The 13,330-nt window shown below is 40.5% G+C and overlaps 1 protein-coding gene across 3 annotated transcripts in view; it reads left to right on the top strand.

The window, feature by feature from the left end:
* Positions 1–13,330, top strand: part of LOC138825227 (lysine-specific demethylase 3A) — a 53,070-nt gene that overhangs the window by 14,844 nt on the left and 24,896 nt on the right. For all 3 annotated transcript variants that reach the window (XM_070019631.1, XM_070019630.1, XM_070019629.1), the window contains exons 9-10: positions 7,028–7,191; positions 10,054–10,574. In XM_070019631.1, the coding sequence (XP_069875732.1) occupies positions 7,028–7,191; positions 10,054–10,574 (685 nt within the window). The remainder of the gene's footprint in view (positions 1–7,027; positions 7,192–10,053; positions 10,575–13,330) is intronic.

Raw genomic sequence — 13,330 nt, forward strand, 5'->3', positions numbered from 1 at the left:
TTGAAGCTTTCTTTAAAATTGCATGGCCAGTCTTTGGAGTAGTTGCATAGCTGTTTGTTCTACGCTTCTGTGCTGTCCTGTCAGTTTTTTATTGTAAGTTCCAGATCTTGGCCATAATTTCTACACTCAAGCAGATGGAGATAATATAAGTCTAGTTTCCTTTTTTTTTCTTTTTTTTTTTGGTAAAAGTGCATTTTGTGGCATTTAATGGAAATTCCCAGATGTGACAGTTTCACCATGTGGGGGGTTTTGAATGTAAATTAAGTTGTGTGTGTTAAGAATGCCTGGCATGAGAAGAGGGGAAGAATCTTAGAATTGTGAAATAGGACCCTTATCCTCTTGATCATTTATGATTAGGTATACCTTTGGCTAAGAAAAATGTAGGCTTCTCTGGACACCATATGGATTCTGTTGCTGGGTTTAATTTTCTTCTGAAATAGTTAACTATATTTGGATCAGGAAACTTCAGTTTGTCCTTCTGTCATAAGGCATAATATATTACAAGCAATTTTTAAATGTAGGAATCCAAAATTGCTAGGAAGAGTACTGCAATACTCTTTACAAAGCTCTGCTCATGATTGGAGTTTAGAATTTTAAAGTTGGCCATGATATTGATATGATAGCATTTGAGGTGGAACCCAAAGGTCTGGGAGTGCAGGGCAAGAAACAAGATGTAGGTTCTAGATCAAGGCCAGGAAAGACCACAGCATTGACTAGAACCAAAGCAAGCACTGTGCTACACAAAGGTCTGTGTAGCTAGGCTGGCTGAGCCTTTTGTTTGTATAGGCAACAGGAACTTTGACTCTTCACTGAGGAGGAATTAACCATAGTGTTTAGAGCCTCTGTCTTCCCTTTCAGGGCCATAGGGTTGACCTCTTTCTTAGGTGAAGGCTCAGGTTGTTCAGGAAAGAATGAAGAGGTTATTATGGAAATTAGCATTATTTTCTCCTATTTTTGCCTTAATGTGCATGATAATTTCAAACATATCCATCCAAGAAACCAGAAAAAATTGGCACTTACTATATGCTGTATATTTGATCCTGAGGACTAAGAAGTTATCTAGAATTTGTTTCAAAGAACCTATAGTCTAGAGAGGAAGACACCCTGGTGAGGGTATGCTCTGAGCAGGAACCGTGCAGCAAGCACCTTGGGAACATGTCCCATTTATTGAGTATAATTGTCAGTGTGTATAGGAGATATATGAAAAGAGACACACGGAGTCTGAGTTGCTGTTGGAGACAGGTATTGAGGAGTGTTTATAGACTTAATTCAGGAGATTTTAGCTTTACAGATAATGGATGATGGAAGGAGGTGTTAAGCAAGAACACAGGTTAGTGGGATTACCCATCATAAGAGTCTGAAGCGAGGCAGTGAGCTAAAAGGATGGAGAGCTATTTACAGAAGGAAACACTTTTAATTTGGCTTGATAGAAGAATAGACCAAATGCAACGTCTGCTCATAGAACACAATAATTTGTTTTGAAAGCTCAGAGTCATATGGTCAGGCGATCATTTACTGTGTTGAGTAGTCTTCTAGTTAGAAAAGTACTGAGTTTGTAGGAATAGGGATAGCTGTTTAGAAGGAAACTGAGAATGAAGCTCCAGGGAAGTAGCATTAAAGACTGTAAAAGAATGTTGAACAAGTGATTTCATACTCAGGCCCACAGAAGAGGCTTCTGGGTAATCCATTGTTGTTAGAAACTGAGAAAGTAGGTAAATTTTGATAGTAGATAAACTGTTACCAATCTAGAGGGTAGAGGCCAGGAAAGGCCAGTTTGGTCAAGTGTTTTCCTGTTGTGGAAGATGCATCAATGTATATACTTGGTGTGATGAAAAGGAGATTGTATGACATTGAAGGGGTCAGGAAATAGGAATGGCATACTTGTTTGTGTAGCAGAGGAACCAACCTGAGATACTGACAGAACTAAGGTCTTGGGGGAAGGTGCCAATTCTTTCTTCAGTGTTGAAGTGATCAATGATGGGAAACGTTATGGAGCCAGGTACATTTCTATACCCTTTAAGGAGGTGCTTGTGAACTCTGATACATACATAAGTGATCTCTGTCTGACTCTTGAGTTGAGGGAGCATGTTTTTTTTCAAATCTATCTCAGCATGTTAATAAGTTTGTGTGCTATTGAATTGACAGATTGTTTGCCATTAGAAAAATAAGCCTAAACTTGGGCCTGGATATTAATTCCATAACTCTGCATTGAAATTGAGAACTGGGATTTCATGTTCTATTTTAAAAGAAATTGGAAGTGATGGATTTTTATCTGGCTATTAAAAGTTTTACAAGTCTCACTTTGTATTATTTCCTAATTTTTGGTTACTCTGGGAAAATGCAAAAAGAAAAGAAATTGTACATCTCAGAGACTCTGTTCAGATCTTGCAATATTTTTCTCCTCTCTTTTATATTATGGAGGCCTGGTTCTTTTTTTGTTTTAGCCTCGATCCCTTGTGAATATTTTCCCTATTAGCATTCTTTTTCAGTCTGGGTGATTCTTGTAGTCAGGCAAGTTGTGGCAACACTGGCCTGGCGTAGATTTCAAGAGGACTGAAGAGGTAAAGGAAGGTACCAGGGATATGTGGTGTGGGGGAAGAAAAACAGTTAGTGTATATATGAGTGAAAGGTGAGTATAGTAACACATTTGGCACCATTCTCTGTGTGTGTGGACCCAGACATGTTGGGCTGGCACAAGGTTTAGCTTTAAAGTGGACTTGTAGGAGTTTGGGAATAGGGAGGCAAGACTCTTGAGGTTAACAGCCAATCTTGTTTGCCAGTGAATCTGGCTCCTTGAAGGTCTTCTCTGCCTAGCAGACTATTTCTCAGAGTTATGACATTGCTTGCTTAATTGGGAAGAGTCTGCTGAGGAGTGTGAGCCAGCAGTGACCTTTTTAGAAAACTGTCATACACTCAATTATATTATCTCCATCTGCTGGCAGGGAGGAACTATTGCCATGACTGGTATAGAAGACCTTCAGGGAAACTCTACAGGTAAGAAGAAATTTTGCCCTTGTCTGGTCACAGGACAGTACAGAAGTATACACCCTTCAAGATGGGTTTGGGAATCAGGAGTCCTGTTCCTGTTGAACTAAATCTTAGGAATGTTGTAGGACACTTAAACAAAAGCACTCTTAAGTTAGACTAGGTATCACGTGGTGACATAACAGCTTTTGTGCTATTTTTCTTTTAAAAATAGCTGGTTTTTAGGGCTGAAGATGTGGCTCAAGTGGTAGAGCGCTGCCTAGCAACTGCAGAGCCCTAGTTTAAACCCCATACCATGAAAAAAGAAAAACATGAGAATGAGAGAATAGCTAGTTCCTTAAAATTTTAATATGCATCAAGCACTGTTACAGAACACAGCCCTGTGACGTATGCTTAATTATTCTTTAGAGAAGTCAGTAATAGGTTACCAAGTGTCAAGAGACTGAACTCAAACAAGGGAACATAAGGATTCGTTGTTCTTGCCCACTGTGGTGTCACTATTCCCCCAAAACTTTCCTTCCTCCATTTCTCCTTCTAATGAATATTTACTGAATGTTTTGTATGTGGGTGACAGTGATCTACAGTGTTGATTTACTACTGCTTGTGTCTTCAGGTGACTGGATTAATAAATGACTTATTTATAGCTACCCAACAATATGAAGTACAAACTGCATCCATGCACTCTTTCATTAGATCTGTGCGTGCGTGCGTGCATGCGTGTGTGTGTGTGTGTGTGTGTGTGCGCGCGCGCATGTGTGCGCGCGCGCCTGTGTGCCTGTGTGCACGTGCACGAGTCTTGGGGCTTGAACTTAAGGCTTGGGTGCTATCCTTGAGCTTTTTTGCTCAAGGCTAGTGTTCTACCACTTGAGCCATAGCTCTACTTCTGGCTTTTTGGTGGTTAGTTGAAGGTAAGAGTCTCAGGGACTTTTCTGCCTGGGATGGCTTCAAATCATGAACCTCAGATCTCAGCCTCTTGAGTAGCTAGAATTACAGCTGTAAGCTACCAATCCTGGCTTCACTAGTTTTGTTTATTGAACATCTGCCATATATCTGAATGATGAATTCAGGTAGTGGACTCAGGATCAGGATGTCTGCATTGCATTGTAAGGAGACTGAAAGTATAAAAAGATACTTTCATAGTGTGGCAAATGCTGTGAAACATGTAAATATAGGAAAATGAGGGTAAGGAAGTGGCTTGCTTTGGAACCAAGTTAGCAAACTTGAGAGTAAGTGGGTTGAACCAGCTGTGAAAACTGTTCAGGAAGAGGGAACAGCAAGGTACAAAGGCCATTCTAGAAAGTTCAACCTTGTTTCAGGAGAGGCGGCCAATCAGTGTAGTTGGTGTGTACTGTGATTTGAAGCCAATGTAGTTGGTATACTATAAGTCCAGGGGAGAGGAGGAGGATTAGAGGAGAGATGTGGCAGAATGGGGGCCAAATAGGATTCTAGTAGTCAGTGGAATGCCGTGGTCTAAATTGATTAATGTTTTATAAAGGTTGCTCTGTCGTAGAATATATTTTGGATATGAAGCAGAGGACTAGATCTGTCATCTAGGAGAAAGATGGTGATTGGGTGGTATGGAGAGACATGAACACTTCAAAGAATGTATACTTTGAAAATGGAAGCAGAATTTATTGATGTATTTTGTATGTGAAATATGAGATGCAGAGATTTGTTTGAGCAGCTTCATGGACATTGTAGAGAGTAAACATTTATACATAGGTTGTGATCTAATTTTTTTTTGTTGGTCATGGTGCTTGAACTCTGGGCTTGGGCGCTGTCCCTGCGCTCTTCAGCTTGAGCCACAGCACCACTTTGATTTTCTTTCTTTCTTTCTTTTTTTTTTTGGTCGGTCATGGGGCTTGAACTCTGGGCCTTGGCACTATCCCTCAGCTCTTCAGATCAAGGCTAGTGCTCTACCACTTGAGCTACAGTGCCACTTCAGGTTTTCTGGTGGTTTATTGGAGATAGGAGTCTCATGGTCTTTCCTGCCTGGGCTGGCTTTGAACCGAGACCCTCAGATCTCAGCCTCCTGAGGAGCTAGGATTACAGGCGTGAACCACCAGTGCCCGGCACCACTTTGATTCTCTAGTGGTTTTATTGGAGATAAGAGTCTCATGGACTTTCCTGCCCGGGCTATCTTTGAATCGTGATCCTCAGATCTCAGCTGCCTGAAAAGGGCCCAGCTGTGATCTAAATTGTGTAGATATGTTTCTCTCCAGAGAATAATGTAAGGAAAAATATTTGTGCATCAACTCTAAACATTCAAAGTTGAGAAGGGGTGGGAAGAAAGTTGCTTGTTAAAAGGAAACCTTAATTTTTTAAGCATTTTTGTAATGATTTGGCAGTTAAACGTGGGTACACTAACCTCAGGCAATTGTCACCTGAGGAATGTAAACTAGTATTATTAAAGGGATTTTTTAGTTTCTTTTAAAGGATTAGGAAGCCAACTCAGGTAAAGTTGATGAATCCAGGGTATAGCAACCCCCCCCCCACCTCCTGTGTAAACAACTAAACAAAAGTATATAAAAAAATAGGCCTTCTAAAGAAAACACTAAAGTATTATTTAACCAAAATTAGATTAACAAAAAAAGTACAATGTTTGATCAGATCAGTATAAAAAATAGTTTTATTACTGGACATTGTAGAACCTAACTGTATTCCCAGTTAAGAGATGGAGACAGGAGGACTTGCCAGCCTGGATATCAAGCCCCTATCTCAAAAGTTGAGCATACCTATGGTCTGAACTACCCAGGAGGTAGAAGAGACAAGAGGACCACAGTGGAAGGCCAGCCTTGACAGAGTATGAGATTCTAATTGAAAAGCAAAAAGGAGCTGGACGCCGGTGGCTCACGCCTGTAATCCTAGATACTTTGGAGGCTGAGATCTGAGGATTGTGGTTCAAAGTCAGCCCGGGCAGGAAAGTGTGAAACTCCTATCTGCAATAAGCCACCAGAAAACCAGAAGTGGCGCTGTAGCTCATGTGGTAGAAGAGCTGAAGAGCTGAGGGACAGCCCTCGGGCCCAGAGTTCAAGCCCCACAATGGACAAAAAAAAAAAAATTTTAAAAAAGGACCAACATGTAAAACTATATTCCAAATTGTCAGGTTTTAAAAACTTCCTATGTAACTTTCTATGTAAATTTTCTATGAAAATTTCTATGTAACATTTTTGAAGTTAATTACTTAAAGATGGGAAAACTGATGATTCTTTTCAGTTTAGATGTGCAAAGGTCAGTTGTGAGGTGAAATGCCTAAGCAAGGTATATTATCTTAAGCATTTGTGAAGAGTCCGATAAAGATAGGTAGATTGATTCCACATGCTCAGCTATGTAGAAGAGATCAACTCTTTCTTCATGGTGGAAAGTTTTACTTTTGTGGAGAGTATGAACTGGTAAAGAAGTGGATCTGATACTTAATTTTTTTGAAAAGGGAAGAGAAAGATGTTCATCTTTGTCCCATAGTCCTGTCATGACTTAATATTTTTACAGTGTGGGATGACCCTTATGACTTGGTGAGGCATGCAAGAGCAGGAGCCGTGTCCTTAATCTTTATTGCATTGCAAACGCTTACTGTGGTACACAGTAGGTATCACTGCCTACAAGAGTCCTATCTGGTCTGGTCGCCTGCCAGTCTACGCAGTAAGTGCGTGCTGGGTAATCAAGCTATGTCAGAATGAATGCATGTGAAGCTGCCACCATTGAAACTGTCCCTAACAAGTTCACGTCTGTGCATTGCATTATTAGAGTAATTGTCCCATGTCTTATGTTCTTCCCAGCATAATGATGGGTCTATAAAAAGATCAACTTGTGATCTTTGATTAGAAACATTTTACATTTTGTGAAAAAGTAGAGTGAATTATTTCTAAACTTCAATATATGAGTCCTTAATTTTATAAGATTTATCGCTTGCTTAATGATGCTAGTCTTTATATGATGCTTGTGTAGTAGTAAATCAAGGACATGATCTTGAATTTCATTAGCACTGTATAATTTCCCAACAAGGGACTTTGCTTTTAATGTCTGTTGGTTTGCTATCTTTTAGGCCTCTCCTAATGTGTGTCCTGTACAGTCTGTGCCTACACCAGTGTTTAAGGAGATCCTGCTTGGCTGCACTGCAGCAACTCCACCTAGTAAGGACCCAAGGCAGCACAGCACTCCCCAGGCTGCCAACTCACCTCCTAACCTAGGAGCAAAAATTCCTCAAGGGTGAGTCTTGCTTCTTAATCCATAATCATCACAATCAGTGTAGTAAATCATCATAATGAAATGCATTTTACTCTTGGCTCATTGTCTCTATTTCAGAATGGCCAGGGAGGTGGTGGTAGTGGTTGTTTTTGTAGGCGTTCCTAAGAGGAGAGACAGATCAGGTACCTTTAGAGATAAAATCATGGAAGACATGGAAAGAGCAACGTAGAAAACAGGATAGAAGTGAAGGGCACATGCTTTTTTGACTGGCTGTTGCTCTGAGGAGTGACTGAACTGTTGAGTACTCTTAAAATTTGGAGCCTAGTTGTCAGTGTTTCAGGAAAAGGGAGACTGAGATAGGTGTGCGATTGGGGGAAGAGGGAGAGTGGCAACAGAGAGGGTTGATAGATGAGATGGCTCTCCAAGTACAGGTAGGAAGTGTGGCAGTAGAGGAGATTGTAGGAATAAAAGAAGCAATAAGTACTCTTATTGCAGGTGGTGTGAAAACAAGAAATGGGAAGTTTAACGAAGTTTTGAAGTTTGAGAAAGGGAAGAACCTCTTAATGGAGGGGTGAATCAGATGTGGGTTTGGAGAGCTGAGCACGGTGGTTCCCTAGGAAAAACGTGGGCAGTCTGTGAGGGAGTGTGGAGGATAGTGACAGTGGACACAGTGTCCAGATGTGGACGAGAGAAGAGAGAACAGTAGGACTGTTTATTAATATCCAAGCAGAGATTGTTAATCTGAATGTTTAAGAAATTCTGTGGATGAAATTCTGGGTTAGAATAGGTAAAAAGAAATGTAATAGAATTAAAAGCTTTAGGATGAATTATAGAGAAAAAAAAGTTTTTCTGTATATATCCCTAATAAGATGTGAGAAGAAATACTCTGTGTACAAGTTCTTCTACTTGCTTTGAGCCCTGCACTCCTTGTTGTATGTTATTCATAAAAGGACAAGGTTTTTTTTTGGTCCAGTCATGGGGCCTGAACTCTGGGCCTGGGCGCTGTCTCTCAGCTCTTCAGCTCAAGGCTAGCGCTCTACCACTTGAGCCACAGCACCACTTTCGGCTTTTTTCTTTTTGCTTATGTGGTGTTGAGGAATCGAACCCAGGACCTCAGGCATGCAAGGCAAGCACTCTAACACTGAGTCACCTTCCCAGCCCCAAGGACAAGGTTTTTGCTGCTGCTGATTTGTAGAGTTTGTTTTGATTTGTTTTTTTTTTCTGCCAGTCATGGAGCTTGAACTCTGGGTTGGGGCACTGTCACTGAGCTCCTTTTAGCTCAAGGCTAGCCCTCTACCACTTGAGCCACAGAGTCACTTCTGGCTTTTTCTGAGTAGTTTATTGAAGATAAGAGTCTCACTGTATTTCCTATCTGGACTGGCTTCAACCCTTAATCCTTTGATACCAGCCTTGTGAGTAGCTAGGATTACAGGCATGAGCCATCAGTAATCAGCTCAAAATTTTAATACACATACATCTTGACATGTTTTCCTAACATGAGATTGAACAAGGCTTGGTAAGAACAAGAATGCTAGTTATGTTTTTTAAAATCTAATTTTTGGTATATAAGAAAAGTAAATTCAGCAAAAAAAAAAAAAAAGAAACTTAGGATGATTAGCCTAGACTTTTAATTTTGACATTTTGAAACCAATGTGCTTCTTGATTGCTGAGTGTATATTTTTTTGTTTCATATAACATTGTTTATTTTTGTGGGAAAGCCAAGGTTCCTTATGCTGTAAGAACAGGCAAAGCAGTTGAGGCTTTATGAAAACCTGAATTAGAGTTAAAGATGCCCTTTTTTGAGTGTTCACATACTTGTGCAGAGCCATTGGCTAAACTGAGTGTTGACTCCAGTTTGCAGAGATTATCCTACTTTTTTTTTTGTTGATAGTGGGGCTTGAACTCTGGGCTTGGGCACTATCTCTGTTCTTCAGCTCAACTCAAGCGCTCTACCACTTGAGCCATAGCGCCACTTGTGCTTTTCTAGTGGTTTATTGGAGATAAGAGTCTCACGGACTTTCCTGCTCAGGCTGGCTTTGAACGGTGATCCTCAGATTTCAGCCTCCTGTGTAGCTAGGATTGCAGGCATGAGCCACCAACGCCCAGCTTACCCTACATTTTTTATCATAAGCAGTTTTCTCTTTCATGCTGGTTGAGTCTAAGGAGTCTAACTGCTATTACTACATGAGAAGGAAGTACTTTTCTCTCTCTGTCTCTGGCTCTCTTCCTCTTCATCTGTCTGTCTCTGTTTCCCCTTCCCTCTCTTCCTCATTAAAAGAAGTTCTTGCCAAAACTTTTTTCTTTTCTTTTCTTTTCTTTTTTTTTGTCGGTCGTGGGGCTTGAACTCTGGGCCTGAGCACTGTCCCTCAGCTCTTCAGCTCAAGGCTAGCACTTTACCTCTTGAGCTACAGTGCCACTTCCGGTTTTCTGGTTTATTGGAGATAAGAGTTTCACGGACTTTCTTGCCCAGGCTGGCTTTGAACTGCGATCCTCACATCTCAGCCTCCTGAGTAGCTAGGATTACAGGCATAAGCCTCGGGCACCTGGCTTCTTTTTTTTTTTTGGTTGGTCGTGGGGCTTGTACTAGGGGCCTAGGTACTGTCCCTGAGCTCTTGCTCAAGGTTAGCACTCTACCACTTGGAGTCATGGCTCCACTTCTGGTTGTCTGGTGGTTAATTGGGGAGAAAGAGTGTCATGGACTTTTCCAGCCTGGGCTGGCTTTGAACCACGATCCTCAGATCTTGGCCCCTGAGTAGCTAGGAGTACAGGCATTAGCCCAGCGCCTGGCTTAAAGCTTTATCTTTAAGGAGAGTGAAACAAATTACTTTTGGACGATAAGAGAGAAATGAGACTTAGATACTGTTTTTCCCTTACGTTTTTCAGATGTCATAAGCAGAGTTTACCAGGAGAACTTTCTTCGTGTCTCAATACGAAGCCCGAGATACTGAGAACAAAACCAGATGTCATCTGCAAATCAGGATTGCTCTCTTCAAAGTCTTCTCAGGTTGAAACTGCAGAGCCGAAAATTCTGAGTGAGCCCAAAGGTAGCTTTATTCAGCCTAAGACAAACTCTGATTGGGAGAACAGATTGGAATCTCTTCCACGTCCATTGACTGGCCTTCCTAAGGAATGCTTACCTCCAAAGGCTTCTTCTAAAGCTGAGTTGGAAATTGCCAGTACTCCGGAACTTCAGAAGCACCTACAACATGCACCTTCCACATCAGATGGCCTTTCAAATAAGCCAGAATTGAAAGCAGGTGTTAAGAGTGATGGCCCTAATTGCTGTGCAGAAAAAAAGATAGCACCTTCAACTTTAGGTTGCCGGTCACAAAACTTAAAGGAAACATCAGTAAAAGTAGATAATGAAAGCTGTTGTACAAGAAGTAACAATAAATTTCAGAATGGTAAGTGTTTCTAAATACCTTTATTGGTAAGATATACACGCAACAGGTTTTATTGTGTGTGTGACATTGGAATTGGAACTCAGGACTTTGCATCAGCTTGCCCTTCTTGCTGCTGCTGCTTTACCACTTGAGCTATGCTTTCTGCCTGGGCTTGCTTTGAGCCATGATCCTTCACAACTGCAGCCTCCTGAGTCGTTAGGATTATAAGCATGAGCCAGTAATGCCTGGCTAACATTTCTTATCTTGTGATTGAACATATGAAAACGACTGTAGAAGGAAATTCAAAGAAGTTGTATTATACAAATAATGTCTTATGAATTTGTACAGTGCCTACTAACTTTTTAAAGTTTGACAGGATTCCAGCATATGCATTTGCTTTTTGATTTGGTTCTTGTGAGGTGGGTAACCAGGTTTCTAATTGTTCATTATAAGAAAATGTTTTGAAACAATCAGAAGTGATCTGGTGATTGCATTATAGTTGTCACTGTCTCTTTGTAACATCCATGTTGGAGGAGATGGCACCTCATGTTTACACAAGTAGCTCAGATCTGGTAAAGGGGTTTGTTTGTTTGATGGTCCTCAGGCTCAAACTCTGGGTGTGGGCGCTATCCCTGAAATCCTTTTTGCTCAAGGCTAGTGCTCCACCACTTGAACCAAGGTGCTACTTCTGCTTTTTCCATGATTAATTGGAGATGAGTCTCATGGACTTTCCTGCCGGGGGATGGCTTTGAATTGTGATCCTCAGATCTCAGCCTCTTGAGTAGCTAGGGTTATAGGTGTGAGCCACTGGCGCCCAGCTCAGATTGTAAATCTTCTAAGAAAAACGAGAAGAGGGGGGCAAGGGGTGTGGCTCAAATGGTAGAGTACCAGCTGAGCAAGGTGGTCAACTGAATGCCTCCTTACCTGGCAAGGAGAACTTTGAACTGGAGTTCATATCTCAGTAAAAAGAATCTGCATCTTTAACACTGAAAAAGGGGACCTTTGGTTAGTGATGTTGAGGAAATAGCTGCAGAACCAAGCCAAGTCTTCCTTAAGGGGATATCTTGCTATACTCAACTATTTAAACCTCCTAACCATTTTCTTCTAAAGAAGTTGCTACATTATATTTCATACTGCCTGTTGAGCAACCTTAATTCAAAAGTGTAAAATCCTCTATAGTTTCTTTCCAGGGCCCCACACATTCACAACTAGTATGAACTTCTGCACCTGACCTTACCTGGTAGCTTGTAGTCAGAATGTTGTAATGCTAAAAAAATTGTGTGAAATAACCTTAAAGGCTGTGTCTTTAAAATGCATATGATAATAGTTGAATTTTGTATTTAGATTTGGGTCTCAGTATATGTAATAAATAATGCCTTATATATAATAACCCCAATCTAATACAAAGTCAGAAATTTGCAACGTTTCTTATGCTAAGCATTTTGGCTAAGGGTTAATCAACCTATACATTTTATTTAAAGGATGCATTACACTGATTGTAGTTGTTAGAAGCTCTTACTAGAATAAGAAGGATGAATGGCCCTGGCTTGTCATACAGGTTTAGAACTGCTACAGTTGAAAGATACTGTTTGTTAACTGAATTGTGTCAGCTGTGTGGCAAAATCAGGTTGGATTTGAAGTTTTTTATTTTATTTTATTTTTATTTTTGTTGATTGTGGGGCTTGAACTCTGGGCTTGGGCGCTGTCCCTGTGCTCTTCAGCTCAAGGCGAGCGCTTTACTGCTTGAGCCACAGCGCCACTTCCAGTTTTCTAGTGGTTTATTGGAGATAAGAGTCTCACAGACTTTCCTGCCTGGGCTGACTTTGAACCATGATCCTCAGATCTCTGTCTCCTGAGTAGCTAGGATTACAGGTGTGAGCCACCGACACAGGGCTTGAAATTTTTTAAAGTGAAAAACAATGGAATGGAATCTCCACCAAAAATCAAAACCTCATTCTGTTGGATTACTAAAGGAGCATATCCAAACTAGCTGAAACTTAAGGACAAATTGGATTTGACTAGAGTGTTTTTTAGTCTGTGCTATACTACATACTAGTTGGAAGAATAGAAAGCCGAGCTTTCTTTGCCTAGAGGTTCTTGTAGCCCAGAATCTTCATTCTTGAGGCTTGTTACCTTACATAGCTATTCAGTTTGCATAAAATAAACTGAATCAGATGATTAATCATATTGTTCCTTAGGAGTTTCTCCCAAAGAAAATGAGTATTCATAACCGAGTATTACTTCTATTTCTTTATATTTTTTTAAGTCATCAGCCTTCAAATTAGCTAGTGATTGTTTTCACAAATGAGATTTCTCAATCATTTTAATTTTCTCATAAATCAGTTTATATGAAATAATAGTCAAAAAGATAAAAACTTGACTGGTATACAAATGAGTTCGAGAGTCCAACTTTGTCTTAGTATGTGCAGTCATTCCCTAGCTTTACATGATTTCCATCATTTTAAAGGAAAAACATAGTCATACATGTGGGACTAGCATATCCTGCCATCTGTGATGACTGGCTAAGGAATGAAAGTACAATTGGAGACCCATCAGAGTCTGTGCTGGTACAGAAAGACTTGATTCAAGAGGGTTCTGTTCTCTTGCTCTACCTGGAGCTAGGAAGCAAAAGCCAGTTAGTGTCAAACAGCTGTCTTCTTTTTTCTGTTCCATATTATATGAGTAGCTTCTCAAAGTGGGCTCTACTCTGAATCGAGAGACTTACTGATAGAATCAATGTTTTTCTCCTCACCAAAATTAGTACATTTAGGCAGTTC

This window comes from Dipodomys merriami, unplaced genomic scaffold (genome assembly GCF_024711535.1).
Source record: "Dipodomys merriami isolate MVZ:Mamm:240054 unplaced genomic scaffold, mDipMer1.0.p SCAF_136, whole genome shotgun sequence".
In the NCBI taxonomy this organism is placed as follows: Eukaryota; Metazoa; Chordata; class Mammalia; order Rodentia; family Heteromyidae; genus Dipodomys; species Dipodomys merriami.